A 26,328-nucleotide genomic window follows, 5' to 3' on the forward strand; every position below is an offset into this window, starting at 1 on the left:
ATAACGGACCTTGCATTGCAAAGCATCAGCCTCAGGCCCTTGCTCTGTAGTTCCTGGCCACCTAGGCTGCGGGGGTTGGTACAAGCGACCGGGCGTGTCCAACAGCCACGGTCTCCCAACCGACTACGAGATCTTCTGTCCTCGCACCCACCTCTCCCTACGACCGTTGTAATAGGGCAACCCTCTGTTGGAGTATCATTCTCCCTCCCCCCCTACTCCGCTCACTTCCCTCCTGATCTCACCTGTTCGCCTGGCACTGGTCCCCCTCCTGGCCTGATTAACCCACCCACCCACCCTGGAGCCCCCTAAAAAGGATAAAAAGCATTTCATTAAAAACCCGCTAAGTTTGCGCTTCCTCCACCTCTCTGGGTTCACAAACCCGTCATCAAGGTGGGCCCCTGAGAGGGCAAAGGGCCATGCCTGCGAGAGGGGGGACTCCCGCAGTAGAAGCAAGTCCGACCTCGAGTACATAGTGGTAAAAGCTATGACAAGGTCAGGGTGCTGTTGATGTAAAAGTCAATAAGCCAGGATTCCTAATGGGAGGAAAGCAGTGTCCACGATCACATCTAGGTGGGAAGATATTATGCTGGTCAGGTGATCGGTTGGTAGATGGATAATAAATGGAGGCCTGGGTGCGGTCCATTGTGGGCAGAAGAGGGCAGATAGTTTGTAGTGGCTAGTTGATGTAAAATAGCAGATGGCGAGGGTGAGAGGGTGAGAGATAGTAGGGGTAACCCGGCAGGTGCACGCCAAAAGTCATCTAGAAGCAGTTATAAATAGCAGGAAGTCAGCAGGATGCCAGATGTCAAACGGGCAGATTGTAGAAGGTACTCATCGAGGGGCACCTGGGCACAAGCCATGGCAGGCAGCTGGCAAGAGGCCGATGGATCCTCTGCCTGCCAGGTGAGGGGCCTCCTGCCTGTCTCCAGGGCAAGCCCTGCCCTGCCCCTAGTGCCACAGGTCTTCCCCCTTCTGCCAGGCTCCAGCACAGGCTTCCGGCAACTAGTCCTGGCCTCAGCCTGCCTCCCCGTGCCTCAGCGAACCTCAGCCGCTGCTCCTGGCCCGGGCGCCGTTCCAGCCGACTTACGGCCCTCTCGAAGGCCTTCCATCGGCGTCCAGCGTCTCGGGCCTCCCTCCGAGTTAAATAAGAGTGATGGTACATTGATGGTATATAAAGATTTTTCATTTAAAATATATAATCCAATATGAATGAAGTATAAAGAATGATTGTGGTAGTAACACACGAAATTTATTTGTAACCAATCGACATGCTTTCTGGAAGATGTAATGAAGAATGTTTTGTGTGTGTGTGTGTGTGTTTAATTAAAACAATAAAAAACTATATAAAAAAAAGATTTGAAAGAGATGGATTTTGGATACTTGGAGGGTCAAAATCTGGATTATAATTATTTTCTCTTTCTTTGTTTTTTGACATTTGGATTACAAAAATAAATTATCAAGATGAAGAAAATAACAGCATATTCTTCATCGACAGCAACAACCTCAAACCCTACAGCACAAAAATCATCAAACACGACAACGCAACAAGATACAACCAGTATTGAGTTAAAGTGTATGTTACAGGCTATGCATGAAGACCTCAAAGAAAGAATAAATAAAGTGGATGAAGATCTGAAAGCAAAAAAGGTGTGGCACTATATATTAAAAAGTCAATATAATCAAAGCAAATATTTGAAGATGAAGAGGGAAGAATATTGATAGTGGAAATAATGATGAACTCTAAAAAAATATTGATGGTGGCAATATATGCGCCAAATGAGAATCAAGAAGAACTTTATGGAAAACTACATAAAAAGATAATAGAATATGAATATGAAGAAATATTCATATTAGGGGACTTTAATGTGATTGTAAATAATGAGTTGGGACTATAAAACTACAAAGTTGAACAAAAAGCTAAGGAGAAAGCTTCCTAAAACATTATTTACCACGATGGATGAACTAAACTTATACGATGTGTGGAGAAGAAGACACTTGAGAGAAAAACAATATACATTTTACTCAAATACACATATGTCATGGTCAGGAATAGACATGATTTGGACGACAATAGATCTAATTGCTAAAACACATAAGATTGATATAGAAACGAGTATATGGGCAGACCACAACCCAATAATAATGACATTGAAAGATCAGAGAAATAGAATGAGGTGGACATTCAATCAGAATTTACTAAATGAAAAAGAATTTCAGCAATATATAGAAAAAGAACGGAACTTTTTCTTTAAAGAAAACATCACTGCAGAATGTGTGGGATACCAGCAAAGCATATACTAGAGGACTAGTGTTGTGGTCCAGCAGCAGCCGGCTAAGTTGTTGGTGGACTCTGACAGCTCAGACCATTATGGGACTGCTCTGGAGGATGAGGAAGACTCTGGAGGGTGTTTGGAGTCAGAGCAGGAACTAGAGAAGCCTGTTGGCCACCAGGTGGCATCTGAGTCGGGGAGCAGTGAGGAGGAACAGAGGGAGGTTGTCCCTGATGTGCGTAGATGTCGATCGGAAACAGGAACAGCTGTGGAGAAGACGCCATAGAAAGAAGTAGGGACAGCTGGTTAAGGGTGTGGCCTTTCTCAAAGAGTTTATAAATGGAGCGAAAGGAGGGGGATCTTTGCAGGAGACAACAGTCCATATTCAAGCCATTGCGAAAGCCTTCTGTAAGTGTTATCTTGTGTTTGTGAAGAGAACTTTCTATGCTCCCAGCCAAGGGGAGACTTTATCTGTGTAATTTAGTCGTGGCAGACAGCCAAGCCTGGGTCTGCATATTCCTTGTATTCACGGGACAGAACAACTAGTAATGACTTATCTAGGAAAAAGGAACCAACAGAATAGACAAACACGAAAAAAGATATAGGAAGAACCTAGGAGATTGGAGATAGAACTACAAAGAAACCCACAAAATACTAAAATCAAAAATTTGATGGAGCAACAAAAACATAAATTGAATTTAATGGAAAATGAAGAAGTGGCAAATAAAATAAAAGTAACAAGACAACATTTCTTTGAAAATGCAAACAAACCAGGATGATGACTGGCATACAAGATGAAAAAAGAGAAAGAAAAAAATTCATAAACCAATTATTAGACCAAGAAGGGAATATTTGTTACCAAAAGGAGGAAAAAGAAAAATAGTGGAAAATTACTACAAGGAACTATACCAGCAAGAGACAGTGACAGAGGAAAAGATAAAACAGTATTTAGAGAAGGTAGAAACACCCAAAATTCCAGAAAATTTTTAAAAGGCACTGGAAAAGAGACAATAATAGAAGTAATGGAAGCAATAAAAAGAAGACTAGCGGTAATTAAGATGAATATATTACCAAGAATATTATTTTTGTTTCAAACAATACCAATAAAACTGGAAAAAAAGTACTTTGAAAAATTAAATTAAATAATAGGAAAATATATTTGGCAAGGAAAGAAAGCAAGAATTAACATTAAAACGTTGCAAGATTCAAGAACTAGAGGTGGATTTGGTTTATTGAATTGGGAGTTATACTATCAAGCAGCAGCTTTAACGTGGATAAAAGAATGGATAATATTGAGAAATACAAGGTTATTGTCTTTGGAGGGACATGATATGCAACTGGGTTGGCACACATTTTTGTGGTATGGGAAAAACAGAATACATGGTTATTTTCAGAGACATTATGTAAGAAATGGTTTATATACAATGGGAAAAGGTAAAAGAAAAGCATTATATGGAAATACCAATGTGGCTTTCAGCGGTGGAAGCTTTGACACACCCGGATATTAGTAGTATGAGAAATATCATTAGATATAAAGATATATTAACAGCAAGGATAGAACTAAAACAGAAGAAAGAATTAGAAGAACAAGGGATTGATATAGGATGGTTTAAACAAATGCAAATACAAACAAGATATGAGAAGGACGTTAAAGAGTATGGTTTTAACATGGAAAATTCAGAACTAGATAAGATACTTATGGGAACGGATGAAAAAATGATTTAAAAACTGTATAGTTACTTTCTCAGAATAAACTTAGAAGAAGAGGTTAAAGAAAGAATGATAAGATGGGCAAAAAACTTTGGATACACAATAGAACTAGAAAAATGGCAACAATTATGGGAAAGGAACTATAAATTAACAATGGCAACAGCATATGAAGAGAATTTGTATAAAATGTTTTATAGATGGCACGTGCCACCTGAAAGATTAGCAAAAATGTTTAAGGATAAATCAGCCAAATGTTGGAAGTGTCATCAATTGCCAGGATCATATTATCACATGTGGTGGACGTGCAGAGATGCAAAAAGATATTGGGTTAAAATACAAACATGGTTAGAGAAAATGATACATCAGCACATAGAGTTTAGACCAGAGGTATTCTTATTAAGTATTGTACCAGAGAAATATAGTAAAGAAGTTTCATATTTGATTGTACAGATAATAACAGCAGCTAGAATTGTATTTACACAAAATTGGAAAACAGATAAAATCCCATCAGAAGGAGAGATAATAAAGAAGATATTAGATTGTGCAGAAATGAACAGGTTGACATCAAGAATAAAGGACAAAGAGGAATCAGTGTACTACAGGACATGGGGGCGATTGTATGATTGGTTAGAAAAGAGATACAAATAGAAAGAGAAAGGAACAAAGTATGAAACAAATAACTCAGATGACACATTATTAAATGGGGGGGATAGGAAAGTATTAAAATGCAAGTATACAAGTTTAAAAATGATACAAGTGGAATTATTATTAGAAATAAAATGTAACAGAAAATTATTTTGTATGAAAATGTAATGTTGGGATTGCTGAAATGCCACAGAGAAAGTAAATAAGCAAGGGCAACAACAGAAAGGAGGAAGGATGAGGAGGGAAAGGAAGAAAGGGTAAAAGTAGAGGAAGTAAGGGAGGGGAATTATGAGTAGGAGAGAGGGTAAGAAGGAGGAGAAGAGAGGAGGAGATGGGAAAGAGGGGGGAAGAAGAAAGGAGGAAGGAGAGGAGGAAAGAAGAAGACAGAGAAGGGAGGTTGAGAAGAGAGAAGGAGCAAGGTTGTCGCAAAATAAGATGGAGGTATGGGCTGGCAAGAAAGTGACCCACTTTCAAAATTGAGGACTATCTGTACTCATGTCCGTAAGAAAGTAATGCTAAGTTGTACCCAAGAAACAGACTTCTGTGCATTCAGTCTGCATGGGTGTTCAGCAAGGTTAGGATGTCTCCACTTTCATTTGCCCATGCCCCAAGAAAAAAAGTTTGAAGGTACCCTATGAATTTATATGTACTATCAGCAGCCATGAATCTGTTTAATCCCATATAAGATTCCTGTATTCCTTGTGGGGACATTTTTAAATTTTTTTTCTAAGTAATAGACATTATTTTCTGTTTTTAATTTCAGACACATTCAGAAAGAATATTTCGTCATCAGCAACCCATTAGGAATCTTTTCCGGCAGCAGCAGCAGCAACAACCACAGCAGCAGCACCAGCCACAAGGTCTGCTTCCTGTCCCCACTCAGCATCATACACCACCCCCTCCCTCTCAAGGAATTCATATGCCATCCCAAGTAGAAACCCCAAGGATACTGATGACTCCTCCTTCAGTGGCATCCCAGCAGCCAAAAAACATACACATAAATCCACACTTCAAAGGAACCGTAGTAACACCTGTTCAAGGTAAGGATTTTTTCAGAGAAAGTGAAAGGTCTTTTATCCTTGTATAGACATTAATATAAAATGCAATGGGAAAAGCCTATTGCTTAGAAGTAAAGCACGTATTTGGATGTAAACGTACTTGGATTTTTTAGAATCTCTTTGGAGGTACCACTGAGAAAGAGATAGAAGCCAAGAAAGCTGCTGTTGAACATCATCAACTATGCTAATCAGTGTCGATCAAATGTCTTTCTTGATATTGATATTCTTTTGATATTATCTTTATTTTCATAGTACAGCAGATTTTTATACAGAGTTCAGATTCATCCCCTGGAAATAGAAGATGGGAAGGACTTCTAGTGGAAGAACTGTAGAAAAAAATCCCCAGTAGCTTTGTGGATAGTACTAGGCAAAGGATTAGAGGTTGGGATGTACGTGAAACGTGAAACTTTGTGCATAATAACGTAGCAACTCAAGGTTTTAGAATATAAAATTTCATTCTACTACTGCTTTGCAATAGTTTACAAATTGAGTGTAAAGTTGACTGTTTTTGTAAAAATGCCAAAAATAGGGTATCTTCAGCCCGCTTTTACAAAAAAAGACACTTATCCAATGTTAATTGGGGATGTGTGTGCATGTTCACACCAAATTTAATCGAAATCGGTGATCGTCAAGCTGGGCACTTTTGTGACATCAGACCACTTGACGTAGAATGGCCCATAATTGAGCCCAAAATTTCTGTTGCTAAGCAAGACATTTGTTAAGTGACATTTGCTCTATTTTATGACCTTTCTTGTCACAGTTGTTAAGTGAATCACCACAGTTGTTAAATTAGGAACATGGTTGTTAAATGAATCTGGCTTCCCCATTGACTTTGTTTATCTGAAAGTCGCAAAAGAGGATCAAGTGATCCTGGGACACAGCAACAGTCATAAGTATGAACCAGTTGCCAAGTATCTGAATTTTGATGACGTGACTACAGGGATGCTGCAACGGTCGTAACTGTGAAAAACAGTCATAAGTTACTTTTTTCAGTGCTGTTGTAACTTTGAAAGAGTTCACAGTAAAATGCTGAAATAAAACTAAGTCACATACTAGCATAATCAGTGAAGGTTTAAGTGAGAATATGTTCTTGAAACAAAAAAACCAGTACCAAGAGTTTTGTTTAGTGAGTTCAGGGTTTTGTTCAGTGACAGTAGTAAGGAGTTCATACCATTGTTAGGACTAGTTAGCCCCGCTCTTTTGTGATGCTTGTTTTTTTATGTTGTAACCCTGCCCCTTTTGTGATGTGTTTTGTTTATGTTGTAGTTCCACCCTTTTGTGACATGTTTTGTTTACAGTGTAGCCCCACCGCTTTTTGACATCCCCCACCTCACCCCTCCCCTCCCACCCCACACTTCCATGACCCTCAAACCCTTTTTACAGGAAGTACTTTGATGTCATTGCGAGCCAACCCTCCATGCCCCATAATCCTCCTCACCTGGTAGTACAGGTGCATCAACACAAACCTCCCCACTGTGACACACATGGCCTTTCACACGCCAGGCCTAGCTGTCCCACAATCCCTTTCATCTTGAATAATTGTGACATAGTAATTATTCACTGGAGGTCCTTCCCATTGGTTGAATCAAAAGAAGTCCATCTAGAGCACATGGGGCCTAATACTAAACAAACAGGCTTTTCTGATTGGTTGATAGATGTTTGAGCCGTGAGGGATCCCAAAATTAATTTAAAAGCCTGTTTACACATTGCTAGGTGTAAAGTATTTACCAATGTAAAGTAAGCATAACATGACTCAGTTCCTGAGATAGGATCCTCTTTGTAATGCAAGGAATTTGGGACACCATCTTGTCTTTGTGCTAGGGGTGTTTTATGGTGCAGGGAAGTTGTTAGGGTTGTAACCCTAGTCTTGGCTTGGCAATGTATATAAGCCATGATTGTAACAAATGTATCTGTTACTTTAAATGCTAGAGAGATGTAATGCATCTGTAAACCACGATATGTGGATTATACATAGTGGAGTGTCCTTGTGCATAACTAGGTATAGACATAACTTTGTCAAAATGTCTGCAAGCAAACAACATGTGTCTTTGGCTAATGGGTGGAAGCTAAAGGCAGCTGGGGAAGGAACTGCACACTGTGAATGTGTAAAAGAGAAATTGCATATGTTGTATGTGCCGAGACTTAAGTTTAATTTGCTTTCAGTAAGGGCTTTAGTCATTATCGATTACACAGTAACATTTAAAGGAGATACATGTCTCATAGAGAAAGCAGGTAAAATGGTTACTGCTAATTTAAAGAATGGTTTGTATGTAATGGCTGATGAAAGTGTAGTTAATTCTGTGTATACAAATGCTAAACCACATGATGAATGCATACATTTGTTACACAGGCGTCTGGGGCATATTAACTTTAAAACATTACAGCACACGCTAAACTAGTGGAAGGAATTAAGTTGAAGCCATGTACTAAGTATTTGAACTGTAACGTGTGCAGTAAGGAAAAGAGTAAGGCTAATCCTGCAAACAGGCTAGACGGCTTTAAGACTGAGAAACCTCTAGAAGTAGTATTTGCAGATTTAATAGGTCCCATGAAACCAAGTATCGGGGGTGCACGTTATGTGTTGAGTATTGTGAACCACTATTCCAGGTATGGGTTTTGTTACTTACTGAAGGACAAAACGGAGACATTCCAGCAATTTTGCAATTGGATAAAGTTTGCTGAGAGAAAAACAAAACTTAAGGTAGTTACCATTGTAACTGATAATGGAACTGAATTTGTAAACCAAAGTTTCCAAACAATGGTAAAGAAAACTGGGATTGAGCATAAACGTGCTGCACCATATAGACCTCAACACGATGCATTTGTGGAAAGGAGAGGACAGTCATTGCAGGCAATGGTAAGGACGATGTTATCCGATTCAGGTTTACCGGATAAGCTATGGGGTGAAGCAATGATGTGTGCTAATCATCTTCTGAACAACGTTGTAAATGCTTCTACTGGAGAACCTTTTATATCAACATCGCCAAAACTCCTAACTCATCGGGGTTTACTTAATTCCCTTCCATAATGGTTTACAGAAGTCCTATTTACTCCGGTTTTACGCTTATATATCCGTTTGTGTCCCCTTGCATGTTTACCTGAAGGTAAATCAGCCTTGTCAAGCACTCCCAAATCCTGCAATGACTTAAACTCCCTATCCATTGCAGCTTGCTCTACCTTTTTGTCCTCAGTTGAATACGTAGTCAGCTCATTGTATGTAGCAGGTACCTTATCCACCTTACATGCAACAGATGCCTGATACCTATCAGGTGGCCGCATTACACAGGTTGACCTTCTGGGTAACTCGGGGCTTATAGGTGGACTATCCTGAACGTCCTCCTGCTTTATCTCTTCCTCCTCCTGAGTAGACTCCTTCCCGTCATCACTCGTTTTTGGTATTCCCGTTTCATTATTTTGGTCTGGTTGGGTTTCAATTACTACCTGATTATTAGTTTCTAGTTTGTTCCAACCAACATGCTCCAGAAACTTTGCATTAGCACTGTGGTAGATCTTCATTGTCCCTTGTTCCCAAAACCTATAAGATCTATGGTTTGAATCGTAACCAACAAATATTAACTGTGTTGCACAAGTTTGTCCCTTTAACCTAATCTGTGCTGGAATATGAACCCATGCAGGAACTCCAAACGTATGTAGGTAGCTAAGGTCAGGTTTCTTACCATGCCACCTAGTAAATGGTAATTCTATGTTTGATAAGGGATGCATTATGCATTGTATCTTGAACCTACATTATGTACTGTATTGTGTGTTAAAAACAATTGTTGCTTGATATGGAAACAAAGTGTATACAAAGTAAAATGATTGTATTGGAATATTGTATGTCTGAACACAATATAGCTGACCATTTTACTAAAGCACAAGGTGCTATAAAACACAAAAAATGTTGTGATGATTATGGACTGAAAACGTGAAGTTGTGTGTAAATACATTGACAACCAAAGAGGGGAGAATGTTAGGGATGTGACCCTAGTCTTGGCTTGGCAATGTACATAAGCCATGATTGTAACAAATGTAGCTGTTACTTTAAATGCTAGAGAGATGTAATTGGATGCTAATTGCTTTAAGCAGCCATATAAGGAGGAAGGAACTATTATGGTTTCCTCCCCGATAGCTACTGATGTTCCTGACTGTTACTGCCTGTTACTGTATGAGCTTTGTATTAGAGAGAAGACTGTGTATTGGATGGTGGCTAGTCTGTAACTAAGTTACCTGTCTACATGGTGAATTGTGAGTTGAGCAACTATAACTTCAACGAGGTGTAAATAGACTGTATATACTTCAAGACTGCTTATAGTCTGTTTGGAGACTATTTATCCTATTTTTGTTACGCAAGTAAAGCTATTCTTTGTTTTACCTTTGGTGGCTGTGAGTGGACTATTCAACGGCTTATTCGTTACTACATTCCGCTGCTGAAGTCTAGTCTCCTAACGGGGATAGACTTAACAGAAGTAAAAATAAAATGCTATTTTGCAAAAGGCCTTTTTGTAAGAGTGCGTTGCTTTTCTGAAATGGTTCAGGGATAGGGGCTAAAAGGCTGGAAAATAGGGTTCCTGAGTGGGGTACAGTTGATATATGTAAAAATTAAAAATAAAATGTGGTACTTATGCGCATGCTTATGTATGACAATAGGGCACAGGGCGAGTTGGGTCCTGTCCCGGGGTGGGTTGGTGTGTGGTCATGCTCAGTATATGCTTGTTAGAGAGCATGCATGCGACGCTTGTCTTGCACTTGTGACAAGCGTGCTTAGGGGCATGTTCGGACCTGCCCCAGGTGTGTCCTGCTTTTCACAGGGTTGATAAAAAGGAGGTCTCTGCAGACAGCAGCCAATTCGGCTGCCTAAAATGTAGACAGCGCTTAATAATAACATGTTCCCTTGCGCCGGAAATAATAAAAAGGCTGTAGATCCTTCTACATCAAGGTCCGAGTTAAGACCTGTTTTGACAGATTTTCATAAAATATGCTGTACTCTGTTTGACAAAGACATGCATTACTTCAGACCTATTTTGAATGGATGTCATCTACCTTGTTGTAACATGAGGGATTTGGTACAACAGAAAGATGTAACCGACCTCGACAGTTCTTACCATGCATCCAGGGAAATGACTAAGAGATGTTCTTTGTCGCCTATCCAAGGAACCGGCCTGAGTAAGTAAAATCCTTGTTATATATTCAAATGTGTAATTCAAGATAACACTGTTAACATCATGATAGGTAATGAATTAATATATTTTCCAGGTTCTGTTCCGGGTTATAGCTATAGCATCAGCCACTCCTTAATAACCAACTTATCAACCAATGAAGAGTCTGCAGAGGAGTTCGTAGGTAAATAAAACTAAATTGACTTTTTACTACATCTATTGCTGATAAAGTTATATAATAAATGGAGACAGTTGCTGTTAGCTTTAGTAATGGGCTATTTTTTATATTTTACCAGAAATGGATTTTGGATATACACATGACAAGAGTCTGGTTCTTTCAAGAAGCGCCTCAAGCAAGAAAGAACCTACAGAGGCCAGAGGTGATTGTCAGTGCCCTACGAAGCCTAGTAACAGCATGCCTACTGTTGATGTTAATGATGATATTAATGAGGCCGTTCTGAAACTTACCGAATACCCCTTTTGTTTACCTGGGGATGTAAAAAGAGACATTACAAATGTAGATTATATTGCTGAAGGATGTTCATGTGGTCTTGTTGGTTGTATTCGTGTGATGACTACAGAAGATGAAGATAATGATGATGACAATAATGATGAAGGTTATTATTCCGATGACGTTTGGGTTCACTTGACCCGATGGAGCTAGCTAATTATCGTCCAGTCTCCAACCTTCCCTTTTTAGCGAAGGTTGTAGAGAATGTGGTGGCACAGCAATTTCCGCGACACCTTGACGAATCCGAATATCTAGACCCACGCCAGTCCGGCTTCCGACCCGGGCACAGCACGGAGACGGCCTTGGTCGCGTTGGTCGATGATCTCTGGAGGGCCAGAGATAGGGGTTGTTCCTCTATCCTGGTCCTATTAGATCTGTCAGCGGCTTTTGATACCATCGACCATGGTATCTTATTGCGCCGGCTGGAGGGGATGGGAGTCGGAGGCACCGTTTTGCGGTGGTTCGGCTCCTACCTCTCCGACCAGACGCAATGTGTGTTGGCAGGGGGACAGAGGTCGACCCTGAGGCCACTCACTTGTGGGGTGCCACAGGGGTCGGTCCTCTCGCCCCTTCTGTTCAACGCATATGTGAAGCCACTGGGGGAGAACATCCGTGGTTTTGGGGTTGAGTATCATCTGTACGCTGATGATACTCAGCTGTACATTTCAACCCCAAGCCACCCCAACGAGGCTGTCGAAGTGATGTCCCGGTGTTTGGAAGCCGTCGGGGTCTGGATGGGGGACAATAGACTCAAGCTCAACCCCTCCAAGACTGAGTGGCTGTGGTTACCGGCACCTCGGTTCAGCCAGTTGACTCCATCACTGGCCATAGGGGGCGAGCAATTGCCTCCTGTGGCACGGGCGCGCAATTTGGGCGTCCTCCTAGATGCCCGGCTGTCGATGGATGACCATGTGGCAGCCGTGGCAAGGGGGGCGTTCCACCAGGTTCGCCTGGTGCGCCAATTGCGCCCCCTACTGGACCGGGATGCCCTACGCACGGTCACTCATGCGCTGGTCACGTCTCGCCTGGACTACTTCAATGCTCTCTACATGGGGCTTCCCTTGGGACGCGCCCGAAGAGTACAGCTAGTCCAGAACGCAGCCGCGCGGGCCATCATGGGGAGTACTAGGTACTCCCACGTAACACCTCTCCTGCGCGAGCTGCACTGGCTGCCTGTGGTTTTTCGGGTGCGTTTCAAGGTGTTGATTACCATCTTCAAAGCGCTCCATGGCACAGGACCTAGCTATCTGCGGGATCGCATCCTGCCGCACACATCCCTGCGACCAATTCGCTCTCACAGGGAGGGACTTCTCCTGGTGCCGTCCACCAGGCAATGCCAACGGGCGACGCCTAGGAGTAGGGCCTTCTCTGTGATGGGCCCAACCCTCTGGAATGACCTCCCCCCCGACATTAGAACCACCACCGACTTCCGCTCCTTCCGACAAAAACTAAAGACTCACCTGTTTCGATTTGCTGGCCTGGCACACTCATAGCTTTTACCTCCTGGCAGATATATTTTAATTGGTATTTTTGGGGAACCATTTTAAATTTAACTCTTTGGGGTACTTTTTAGGGGTCTTTTTAAAGATTGTATTTTAAATACTTTACTTTAATGTACAGTTCTTTTAGCCTCCTCCATCTAAGTATCTAACTATTTATGTATTTAAATATCTAAGTATTGATTTATTTATGTATCTTTTATGTATTGACTGTACACCGCCCCGAGTCCCTTTTGGGAGAGGGGGCGGTCTATAAATATGAATAAAAGTAAAGTAAAGTAAAGTAAATATATTCAATTTTCAAATCATGAAACTTTTATTTTGGTTTACACATTCTGCATACCCTCATAGTTTGTTCTTTGACAGAACTGACAATAACAAATCTTAAGCACCAAGCCACGCTTACTCTTGATATTAAACATCTTACATTTTTTCCTAACTTGACGGCCTCTCTTTGGTGGTTCAGGCCTCACATTTACATTGAATAAATCATCCTCTGACTCTAACTTGGCATCATTTTTATTATTTCTGTTGCAAGAGAACATGTTATTATTAAGTCTAAATTTTAGCCGGCCGAATTGGCTGCTGTCTGCAGAGACCTCCTTTTTATCAACCCTGTGAAAAGCAGGACACACCTGGGGCAGGTCCGAACATGCCCCTAAGCACGCTTGTCACGTGCGATCACGAGCGCTGCACGCATGCTCTCTAACAAGCGTATACTGAGCATGACCACACGCCAACCCACCCCGGGACAGGACCCAACTTGCCCTGTGCCCTATTGTCATACATAAGCATGCGCATAAGTACCACATTTTATTTTTAATTTTTACATATATCGACTGTACCCCACTCAGTAACCCTGTTTTCCAGCCTTTTAGCCCCTATCCCTGAACCATTTCAGAAAAGCAAAGCACTCTTACAAAAAGGCCTTTTGCAAAATAGCATTTTATTTTTACCTCCCTGTACCATAAACCCCCCCTAGAGCAAAGATAAGACAGTGTCCCAAATTCCTTGCATTACAACAGGATCCTATCTCAGGAACTGAGTCATGTTGTGCTTACTTTACATTGGTAAATACTTTATACCTCTCAATGCGTAAACAGGCTTTTAAATTAATTTTGGGATCCCCCGCGGCTCAAACATCTATCAACCGATCAGAAAAGCCTGTTTGTTTAGTATTAGGCCCCATGTGCTCTAGATGGACTTCTTTTGATTCAACCAATGGGAAGGACCTCCAGTGAATAATTACTATGTCACAATTATTCAAGATGAAAGGGATTGTGGGACAGGTAGGTCTGGCATGTGTGTTGTTACAGCACACCCGTGTGAAAGGCCACGTGTGTCACAGTGGAGGTGTGCATTGATGCACCTTTACTACCGGGTGAGAAGGATTATGGGGCTGGCTTGCAATGACGTTAAAGTACTTCCTGTAAAAAGGGTTTGAGGGTCAGGGAAGGGTGGGGGTGAGGGGTGAGGGGAGGGGTGAAATGGGTGGGTGATGTCACAAACGGGGTGGGGCTACACTGTAAACAAAACACGTCACAAAAAGAGCAGGGTTACAGCATAAACAAAACAAACATCACAAAAGGGGGCGGGGCTAAACCTATTGTTAAAATTGGTATGTACTCCTTACTACTAGTGAGTTTTTAAATTATAATCAAATAAAACTTTAGCACAAGTTTAGTTTATCATGCCAGAGTAATTCTGATGCAGAAATTTTCATCAAGTCAATGTGCTTTTGTAATTTAGTTGAGCAGCAGTAAAAGCAAGTTGTATATATTTACACTCTTGGTTAACCAAGTGATGGTGTGGCTGCCCTCTCGTGGTGCCTGGAGGCTGTGCAGGCATGGATGGGGGACAATAGGCTTCAACTGAACCCTGGCAAGACCAAATGGCTTTGAGTACATGGGGCTGCGGGCTCCGAGACTTTGTCATCTTTGACTCTGGATGGGTTGGCAGTGCCCCAGACAGATATGGTCCGCAACTTGTGGGTTCTCCTGGACTTACGACTCCTGCTTGAGGAGTAGGTGGAAGTTGTGGCTAAGAGAGCCTTTGTACAACCTCAAGTTGTGCACTAGTTGCAGCCTTTTCTGGATCAGAATTCCTTGTGCTCAGTCCTTGGTCATCTCATAGTTGGACTATTGTAATGCACTCTACGTGGGGCTACCCTTGAAGAGCATCTGGAAGCTACAGCTGGTGCAGAGTGCGGCAATTTGGGGTGGGGGGGAGAAGAATGGTCCCTGTAACACCACTGTTCCTCGAGCTGCATTGGCTGCCAGTCTGCTTCCAGGTGCAATTCAAGGTGTTGGTGATCACCTTTAAAGTCCTTTATGGCATGGGTCCAGGCTACTTGAGGGACTGTTTCACCCCAGTTGGATTGGCCCATCAGAGGAGGCATGCTGCAGGTCCTGTCAGCCCGATTATTCTGGCTGGCAGGCTCCAGGAGGAGGGCCTTCTCTTTTGTTGCCTCTGGAACATCTCCCCCCCCCCCCCCCCCGGTGATGTGAGGCTCGCCCCAACCCTCCTATCTTTTTGTCCTGGCTCTGACAGTTGCCTTGGGGTCCCAACGGGGGAACAGCACAGTGGAGGTGGTTGATCGAGTAACAATAGATCCCACCTCCCCCATTCTGCCTCTGCCCTCCCCACATGTCATTAGATTTTAATGTTTGGTTTTAATTTATTTATGTTTTAATGTGCATGTAGAAATGCACTTTTTATCACTGTAAGCCTCCCACAGTTACCTTGTGGTAAGTTGGGCGGCCAATAAATTTTATAAATAAATAAATATATATTGACAGCTTACTTCTAGAACAGCTAATTCACTGCAGAGTCTTTCACATGTTTTTCTTAACTTTGTATACTTCCTTTTTCCACTTGCTCCATTTGCAAAAAAATAAATAATTTGATTGCCTTATCTTAGGAAGTGCAACACAGTGTGAATGATTCTATTCTAATATAGAACATGTTTACTCAGGAATCTATGCAACTGAGCTTAACTAGTCTTACTTTCTAGTAAATGTATATGGTACTATAATACCTAATTGAATTAATGTGAATTAACCAATTGAATTGGTATGGTATCTGGAATTTTGAGAAATCATGGCATGCCTCTGATGCCATCCTGGTAAGTTTTTGTCCTTCATTCAGTAATGTGTCAAAGAAAACAAATATTTCAAATTGCCTATGCCTTCTCTAATTGTGTAGCCTATGCCATCAGCATCCTAATTGCCCTGTTGCATGATGTTAACACATTTTGTCTGCTTGCAGCTGTGAATGTGGTTGCATATGAAAATGGCCTGGATTTTTTGCTAAAACAAATTGATTTAAAAGGTGTGCTCCTTGTTTTTAGTGCCCTTGCTGCCAGTCCCAACCCAGCCAAGACCTGCTGTAGGACCCCAGAGATTTCCTGTGAGTAGCAGCTGTTCCTTCTTCTCTGATATGGATAAGCATACATGTGTAAAGAAATATTAATATGGGAAAGAAAAGTGGTGCCAATGAAATATAATTTTAAAAATTTGCAAATACTGACAGTGATCTGCGAGCTAGAAAATTGTTAAAAGCTTAAAGGTCAATGAATTTTTCAGACCTGACTTAATTTTAATTGTAAAATGTTCCAGTGGGGAGTTTTAAAAAAGCACATGCTGACTGGGTTTTAAATAGTAAGAACTCCCAGCCATTAGAGCCCTTTCAGAATAAATAGTATTGCTTTTCTTTCATAAAAGGGCATTCAATACCGCAAGTTTAAAGTACAAATTGCATATTTCTAATGTAAACGTGAAGATTATTATTATTTTTTGGTTTTGTAGTAATTTTAGTGCCAGAAGGTTATTTGATATGGGCATCTATGTCACCTCCTAATCTTTTTTTCCTAAACAGAGTAGCCAGGTCATTCTCATAGCTAATCTACTACACTTGGTTGATTTGCCTCTCTGAATGTCACTGAATATTCACACTTCTCTTCCCATTCATATTTTTGTAGTATGCACATTTCCCAGGTTTTTTTTCCAGTTTTGTATTCCTTTGGTTACAGTTTCATCAAGACACATGATAGGAATATTCAGTAATGTTGCTTCATTCACCAGACTGGAACTACATCATATTTTATTTAGTCCCTTTTCAGCATTTACTGTATACAAGTTAAAAATAATTCACATACTAGATTAACACTCAGAAATTGGGAAATATCTTTCAGAAATATCAGAATGTATTTTCATGATAGTGTGAAGTTTCCAAGAGTTCCCCTCACTTCCTGAAAGCGACCTGTATAAAACAAAGCAATTTGAGTACAGGTGTATAACTTAGGGATGTGTCCCTCCCCCAGGCTTGCTTGGATTTTCTGCATGGAATTTTGCTATAAGGCAATCAGCCTGGATATTTCTACTTTTCACCCAAGATGCCTCTGACAAGGGGTAGCCCTTCCATTTGATTAAGTATTGGAGTTGTCTCCTGTGCCACCTTGAATCAAGGATACACTTAACTTCATAATGGGTTTGGCCCCCTATGACCATAGGGCCCGGGGGCTCCCGGGGTAGTGGTCTCAGAGTGGATCCAATCACGGGTTTTAAGAGGCTGCTATGAAATGCTGGGTGTATCTTCCCCAACACTCGAGGTAGTTTCAATTGCACTGTAACTGGGTTGATGATCTTTACTATGGGGAATGGTCCCATAAACTTTGGCCCCAGTTTCTTGCTAGGCAGTTTTAATCTCAAATATTTTGTGGAGAGGTAAACCTTCTCTCCCACCCGGAGCCCGGTCTTTATCTGCCTGTTTCTTATAGGTTTGTGCCGCTTTAGCCAGTGCCTTTTTGACATTTTCCCAGGTCGCTTTCAGCATCGACATCCAGTCAGCCAAGCTGACTGAGGAGGGGGGATCCCTTGGATACTCAGGCATTGGGACGAAGTCCATACCGCTCACTATTTTGAATGGCGTGAGTCCTGTGCTACTGTGGACAACATTATTGTACGTGACCTCAGCAAAAGATAAAAGGTCTGCCCAATTGGACTGCTGATAGTTCACGTAACACCTCAGGTACTGCTCTACCATGGCGTTCAGTCTCTCTGCTGCCCCATTGGTGCTCGGATGAAAAGCTGAACTAAGACCCTGAGATGATCCAATGGACCGCAGGAACTCCCTCCAGAACTTAGCCGTGAACTGGACCCCTCTGTCTGAGATAATTCTTCAAGGTACTCCATGCAGTCGGTAGATATGCTTCACGAACAGTTTAGCCTGCTTGTGAGCCAAGGGTAGTCTGCTACAGGGTATGAAGTGTGCGTGTTTGGAGAACAGGTCTATTACAGTCCAAATCACTGTGTTTCCCCCACTTTTTGGCAACTCTACTATAAAGTCCATTGCGATCTCCTCCCACGGCCTCGTTGGCTCTGCTACTGTTTGCAGTAGTCCAGGGGGTTTTCCTGGTCGTCTCTTCATTGTGGCGCAAATGGTACAACTTTTCACGTAACAGTCTACATCTTTCTTCATGCCAAGCCACCAGAATTGCCTCCGGGCTAAGTGTAAAGTCTTTAGGAACCCAAAGTGGCCTGCTGGTTTGGCATCATGACTCCTCTGGAGAACTAGGGTACGTAGGGATTCTGGGACGTAGACTTTTGTCCCCTTCCATGCAAGGTCATCTCTCTTTGTCAAGATATGTTGGTTGTTTTGGAACCAGGGGTCTGCTAGCAGTTCAGTTTTGAGCCTCGTGGTTAGGTCGCTTGCAAGTTGGTCTTGCCGGGCACGGCGTTGCCGTCTGGTGGTCACCTGGGCAGTGGTTTGGGTAGAGGGAATGATGGCATCCACTACGTGCTGCTGTTCGCATTTGTACTGAGGCATGCGGGAGAGGGCGTCAGCTAGAAAGTTCCTACCCCCTGGAATGTACTTTAAAACAAAATCAAAACGGTTGAAGTATTGAGCTCATCAGACTTGTTTGGGTGATAGCTTCCGTGGGGTCCTAAGCGCCTTTGTGGTCGGTCCAGACGTCAAACGGTTTCTGGCCCCCTTCCAACAGGTGTCTCCAGGTTAGCAGTGCCCATCTCACTGCGAAAGCCTCCTTTTCCCACGCGGCCGATCGTCTCTCTGTGTCTGTGAGCTTGCGGGAGGTGTAGGCGTAGGGTTGTAAGTTTCCTTGGTTGTTTCTTTGGAGTAGCACCGCTCCCACTGCCATGTCGCTGGCGTCTGCCTGGATCACGAAAGTTTGCTCGGGGTCAGGATGCTTCAGCACTGGCTCCTTTGCAAACATTTCTTTGAGTGTTTCGCACGCCTCTTGGCAGGTTAGGTCCCACTGTAGGGGTTGTCCTGGATGGGGTTTCATTCCTGGGCTCCCTGTCTTCAGGAGGTCTGTTAGGGGTTTGGCAATTTTCGCAAAGGAGGGGATGAATTGCCTGTAGAAGTTCGCGAAACCTAGGAAACTTTGTAGTTGCCTGCGGGTGAGAGGGGGTTGCCAGCCTAAGACGGCTTGCACTTTGGCTGGGTCCATCTCTATTCCCTCATTTGACACTCGGTAACCAAGGTAGTCTAACCGGGCACTGTGGAATTCGCATTTTGATACCTTGACGTACAGGTTGGCTGCCAGAAGTTTTTTCAGTACTTGGCGGACCAGGGGTACGTGGTCATCCATGGTTTCAGTGTAGATAAGGATGTCATCTAGGTAGACGAGGACCCCCTTGTAGAGGTGCTCGTGCAACACCTCGTTTATTAACTGCATGAATACCGATGGGGCTCCCTGCAGTCCGAAAGGCATCACTTTGAATTGAAAGCTCCCTAGGGGGCAGTTGAACGCTGTTTTCCACTCATCTCCCTCTCTGATTCGTACTCGGTAGTATGCTTCTCTGAGGTCTAGTTTGGTGAAGACTTTTCCCTTGGCCAGATGAGATAGCATATCCTTCATGAGGAGGAGGGGGTATAGGTTGTGTACGCACACCCCATTTATCCCTCGAAAGTCCACACACAATCTCATGGTTCCATCTTTTTTTCTTTAAAGAGGACTGGTGCCGCGACCCGTGGCTTGGCTGGCTCAATGAACCCCCTTGCTAGGTTTTTGTCTATGTATTTGCGCATCTCTTGCATTTTCCGGGGCCTCATGGCATACAGTTTGGGCTTGGGTAGTTTTGCCCCGGGGATGATTTCGATGGCACAGTCTGTCTCCCGGTGGGGAGGCTGAACATCGCACTCAGCCTCGTTGAATACTTCTGTGAGGTCCTGATATTCTATCGGAATCAGTTCGGCCTCTGGGGTTTTGTCGGATGTGGTTGCCAGTTGTTCTCGTGGGCTTTCTTGGGGGGTTTCCAGCGTGCGTGGTGTTTCTGCTTGGTGGTGTGGGAGGGGTTGGGGGCCCCTTGATATCCTAAGTCTGCGGGTACCCCCTTGCCACCAGATGGTCGGTCCCCACTTGTCTAGCCAGGAGAGTCCCAGTATGACTGCATTGTCATTTTGGGGGCTATTATGAATCAAATTACTTCCCAGTGATCCGCTAACTCTATCCTCACTGGTTCAGTTAGGTGAGTGGTATAAGCTCCCTTCATTAGGGACCCGTCGACCTGCTCGAACCGGATTGGGTGGGCCAGTCTTTTTGCTCTGATCCCCAATTTCAGGACTGTGGTTAGGTTGATCAAGCACCTTTTGCAACCTGAGTCTATTAGGGCTTGAAAATCCCCCTGGTTTCCTGTTTTTGGGGCTGTGAGGCGTATTGGGAAAAGGAAAGGGTGAATTGGTTCACTCACCATTGGGTCATTTTCTCCCTCGTCCTCGCTGTCATATGATTCGGGCGACTGATTGTTGTTGCCTGGGGTTCCATCACTTTTCCCTGAGGGGGAAGGGGCCTTTGCAGACTGGAGGGCTTTCCTGGACGTCTTGGTGGTCCGTTTGGGCGCTCGTTCTGGTCCTTCCCTGGGTGGTGGGTCTGGCCTTGGTTTTGGGGCTGGGGTTGGGCATGCAGCTGCCATGTGGCCCATCCCCCCGCATCTGTAGCATTTCAGCGGACTTCGAAGGAGGGATGGTCTCAGAGCCTGCTGTGGTGCTGTGGTTCCTTCCGGCTGGGTGGTTTCAGGTCGGGTTGACCTCTCTCTTGTGTGTCCGGTTGCTTTGTCATGTTGTTGGTGCGCAGCCCGCTGTCGACTTTTGTTGCTACTTGGCACCACTCAGAGAGTTGATTTGGGATGTCGCAGTATGCAGTTACTTGGGCAATTTGCTTGTCCAGGCTTGTTCTGAAAAAATGCACCAGCAGCCGCTCTGGTAAAGGGGGTAGCCTTCCTATGACCCTCCTAAATTCACGGATGTGCTCTTTGATGGGGTGGCCCCTCTGCTTTAGGTTGCTGAGTTCCTCTTCTGCATATGGGTCCTCCTCCTCCTCCTCAAATCTGGCCTCTAGCAGTTTCAGGAAGTCATCTATGTCTTGCAGTTGGGGGGCTCTCCTCTTGTGGAGGGCTGCTAGCCATTCCCTTGCTTCTCCCTCCAGCTCCTCTGCGATGGCGTTCACCATGGCTTTGGGGGATGGTTAGAGGTGCCCATAGCGTTCTAGGTGGATATCAGCTGAATCAAGGAATAGGGCTAGCTGGTCTGAGTCTCCGTCAAACTTTCCCCTGAATTGGGGTGGGTCATTCAGCCCTTATCCCCCAGCCTCCTGTTGGCGTTGGGATCCTTGCACCTGATATGGCTGGTCATCTTCTTCACCCCTAGTTCGGAGAGAGGGAGGGGGTTGCCTGCTATAGGCAGCCTGCCTGCTGCATGGGAGAGGCACTAGTTGCCGTTTTGGGCTCCTTCTCCGTCTATCGGGAGGGGGTGGGGGGCTGCGCTCTAGTCTGCCTCTCCTCCCTTCAACAGGATCAGATGTCCCTCCCCTCTCTTTTGGGCGGCATGATTGCCCCTCCTCCTGAAGGGTGGCCCGGTCAAACTCCTCCCTCAGTTGCTCTATTGCACTCCCCAAGGGTTCCCTCTGGGGCTTTGGGAGCCTGGCTTATGCCCAGTCCCACATCCAGTCCACCCTTGCCAGTTCGCTTGAGACCCTTCCCTTTATTTGGGAATTGGGGTAAGGAAACTCAAGTTCAGCTGCTTTAGGGGCTAATTTCCACCAGTACTCATCTTTTCTTGCTTCTGCCACTGGAAAAGGCATCGCAGGTTGAAAGTCTGGAGCCCTGATGTTGAGGACTGGTTGAACTCCTCCAGCTGAAATCAGGCTTTCTTCCGATAATCCACCTTCTGGTATGGTTGCCTGATTTTCCCTCCAAGCACTCCAAATATTGGGCAGTGACTGGAGAGCCCAGGACTCAGGAAGCCCGGAAATCTTGATAGATGTTTAAAAGTGAGTTTCAGCTATGTGTGAAGTTTCCAAGAGTTGGCCTAATTAATTTACGAGCCCGAGGGAGCCATCGTTGACTATAAGCTGAGGTGTGTGGAACACTGTTACCTTTCCACTGGTGTGGTGCCTATTTATCTACTCATGTTTGCATGCTTTCGAACTGCTACCGTGTTTCCCCGATCCACGAGGCCCTGTTCATTCATTTTATTGGCCTGAAAGAAAAGACGTTTATTGGATTCCAGAACCACATCTTATTTGTGTGCTTCCAGTGCCTTCAGTTACATCACCAGGTCGACAGTATCAATTCCCAGAAGCGACGCTAAAGAATATAGTGCGTAAATTCAATAATAAATAAGTGATCGTTGGAATTTGTCAGTACGAACAGTACAGACTTTGGCTTGGGAACCATATAAGATATCCACTTTAGGCTTGAGAACCTAGGATAAGCTGCCCAATCGGCAGCTTGGGAACCGGACAGATACCCACACAAGGCTTTGGAACCTCGAGGCAGAAACCAAACTACAGGATTGGGATCCTGAATCAAGAAACCCACCTGTGGCTGGTATCTCAACCTTTTCTTTCCTCCTTTCAAGCTGATTTTTATTGAGTTGTGGTCAGCCCATATGTTAGTTTCTATCTCTTTCTCTTGTACATTTGTTCTTAGTTCAGGTGTCATCCAGATCATGTCAATTCTGGACCATGATTTGTGTCTGTGAGTAAAATGTTTATTGATCCCCCCCCTCCCCCGGGTTCATTTGTCTCCATAAGTCCTGTATACAAGTTTCTTCTACTATTTTGAAAAGATGCCTTAGGGAGTATCCTTCTTGCTTCCCCCCCCCCCCCCCCGTCTTACTACTTCTATAGTCTAGTTTTGCATCCACTATTGCATTAAAATCTCCTACAACACAGATGTTTTCATATTCCATTTCCAATATCTTCTTATACAGTGTTTGATAAAATTCTTCTTGCTTATTATTTGGTGCATATATTGCTATCATAAGTATCCTTTTTTGGTGCATTACCATCTCCACCATTAAAATTCTTCCCTCTTCATCTGTGTATATTTGTTTGGAATTTATTGTATCTTTGATATACAGAGCCACCCCTCTCTTCGTTTGTTGTGCTGATGCAAAATATAACTTTCCAATTTTGGGGCACTTCAATAATTTGCTGTGTTGTTTTTTTATGTGAGTCTCTTGAAAACAAATTATATCTGCTTTTACTTTTTGTAGTCATGTAAATCCCCCCCTTTTTTATGGAGGAATTCAATCCATTTATTGACAACATCTCATTTACCCCCTCCATCTCATTTACTTGTATATAGGTCTTATTCTCCTAGTTCTTATTTGTCTTTGGTCTTTTGCTCTCGTTCTTCTCATATTGCTTTCTCTGCCTCTTCTTCTTTTTGTTGTGCACTCCTCTTTTCTCCTGTCAGTTCCTCTTGTCTTTGATCTTCGGATTCTTCTCTTATGTCTTGTCCCTCATTTGGAACAATATAGTTATCATAGAATTCTAACTCCTTGTCTAATGAGTCCAGTCTGTATCTTTTACCATCCCAGTTCACTAGTATTCCCCCTGGCACCACCCATCTAAAGTTTACTCCTCTTTTAATCAATTTAACAGTGAAAAATTGATATTGGTATCATAAATGTCTGACCCTCCTAGGAATCTGTTTCAGAAACACAACTTCTTTCCCTCTATACTGCAATGGATAATCTCTTACCCTTTTTAGTATTTCATATCTTGTTGATTTTTTTTTAGCAAATCTCACATGTACTTCTCTTGGAACTTTATATCTCCTTGCGTAGCTGTCAGGGTTCCAAATAACATCCAAAATTAAATCAGAGTCCAACGTATTGCCCAAAGTTCCAATTTATTAAGAGAGTCATGTTGGCACATCTGGGAAATCCCGAATCTGAAAGCTTCCTGGTTTTCCCCACCCCGTTGAAAGTTCATGATCTTGCCCCCACACCCACAAGTCTATCACATGGTCCAATCTTCCACTGCCATGCTGGCAGTTCCACCCATCCAGTTCCAGTCAGGTGCAGAGGTTCAGAGACAAAGGATGACCTTGGCAACCTAAAAGGAATTTTATTTTGGTTACATCACATCCTACTTCTTACTATCCCCCTCCCATTTCCCCACTATAGAAACAGCATAGTAGATAGAAATGTGGCAGGCCAAAGATCCCAAAAGGAATTGGCTCTAGGCCTGACAGTAGCTTGTGTTCATTCTAAAAATTTCATTGTATCTTCCCCTCTAGGGGAAGATGGGCTTGTGACAAGGTAAAAAATAACAAAGAAAGCTTCTTCCGACATGTTAAAAACAAGAAAAAAGTCAAGGAAACAATTGGTCCATTGTTGGGAGAAAGTGGCAAGAAGGTGACAAGCAACAGGGAGAAAGCAGAACTATTTAACTCTTTTTTTGCATCTGTCTTTACACAAAGGGAAAAAACAGTCCAACCTATCAAAAACAGCACCACAAAAAAAAAATTATGAACACAAGTTAAAATAGGGAAGAAAATGGTAAGTGAGCACCTGTCTACCCTAGATGAGTTCAAATCACCAGGACCGGATGGATTACACCCCAGGGTTCTGAAGGAACTGGCAGACGAGATCTCAGAACATTGAACTATATCTTTCAGAGATCCTGGAGCACCGAGGAACTGCCAGAGGACTGGAAAGGAGCTGATGTGGTTCCCATCTTCAAAAAAGGAAAAAAATAGATCCAGGAAACTACAGACCTATCAGCCTGACCACAATACCAGGGAAGATTCTGGAAAAAGATAATCAAAGCAACAAATCAGCGAACACCTAGAAGCAAACAAAGTAATACCCGAAAGCCAACATGGGTTTGTCAAAAACAGATCATGCCAGACTAATCTTATTGCATTCTTCGACAAAGTGACAAAATTAGTGGACCAGAGGAATGCTGTCGATATAATTTCCTTGGACTTCAGTAAGGCAGTTGATAAAGTAGACCATAACGTATTACTTGATGAGATAGACAAATGTGGGTTAGACAGCATCACCACCAGATGGATTTGTAACTGGCTGACCAACCGTACTCAACGTGTAGTCCTCAATGAAACTGCAACTATATGGAGGGAAGTATGCAGTGGAGTACTCCAAGGCTCTGTTTTAGGCCCAGTACTCTTCAACATCTTCACCAATGATTTGGATGAGGGGATAAATGGGGAACTCATCAAATTTGCAGATGACACCAAGCTGGCAGGAATAGCCAACACTCCAGAAGATAGTCTTAAAATACAGAAGTATCTTGTGCAGAGAAGAGCAACAAAGATGATTAGGGGCCTGGAGGCTAAACATATGAAGAACGGTTGCAGTAACTGGGTATGTCTAGTTTAATGAAAAGAAGGATTAGGGGAGACACGATAGCAGTCTTCCAATATCTCAGGGGCTGCCACAAAGAAGAGGGAGTCAAACTATTCTCCAAAGCACCAGAGGGTAGAAGAAGAAGCAATGGGTGGAAACTAATCAAGGAGAGAAGCAACTTAGAACTGAGGAGAAACTTCCTGACAGTTAGAACATTTAATCAGTGGAACAACTTGCTTCCAGAAGTTGTGAATGCCCCAACACTGGAAGTTTTTAAGATGATGTTGGATAACCATTTGTCTGAAGTGGTGTAGGGTTTCCTGCCTATGCAGGGGGTTGGACTAGAAGGCCTCCAAGGTCCCTTCCAACTCTGTTATTCTATTCTATTCTATTCTGTTCTATCTCTTGCTTTCCTATCTCTAGAGCACTTTTCAGTAGCTCTGTCATCACTTCTAGGAGATTCTCTTCCTCTGAAGTGAGGCAGAGGAACAGCTGGAGCCTGTTCCCAGTGTGCGCATGTACAGAACTACCAGAAGAAAAGAACAACTAAGAAATCAGGGTCGATTTGGGAGTATAGCCACAGGTAGATGGTGAATGGCCCCTCCTATAGGAAATAAAAGAGAAGCGAAAAAGGAGTGGTATTTTGCAGGAAACAATTCATTCGTTCGTTCGTTTCAGGAGTGTGAACATCTGTCCGTGAATCTCAGAGACTCTTTGCAAGTCTTTCCTTGCACAGCACTGTGTTTTTTGTTTTTTTTTATTGTCCAAATTTTATTGATTTTAAAAGTTTTACAGGGAAAAAGGGTTAAAAGGTTATAGAACATTTTGGCAGCTACATCATGCGGGGGGGAGAAGCCC

At 43.2% G+C, this 26,328-nt stretch overlaps 1 protein-coding gene across 4 annotated transcripts in view; it reads left to right on the forward strand.

The window, feature by feature from the left end:
- Positions 1-26,328, forward strand: part of LOC309400851 (RNA-binding protein 33-like) — a 379,136-nt gene that overhangs the window by 225,437 nt on the left and 127,371 nt on the right. For all 4 annotated transcript variants that reach the window (XM_081969557.1, XM_081969558.1, XM_081969559.1 and 1 more), the window contains exons 9-10: positions 5,389-5,665; positions 16,199-16,257. In XM_081969557.1, the coding sequence (XP_081825683.1) occupies positions 5,389-5,665; positions 16,199-16,257 (336 nt within the window). The remainder of the gene's footprint in view (positions 1-5,388; positions 5,666-16,198; positions 16,258-26,328) is intronic.

The sequence above is a fragment of the Natrix helvetica genome (assembly GCF_964273705.1).
Source record: "Natrix helvetica genome assembly, chromosome: W".
In the NCBI taxonomy this organism is placed as follows: domain Eukaryota; kingdom Metazoa; phylum Chordata; class Lepidosauria; order Squamata; family Natricidae; genus Natrix; species Natrix helvetica.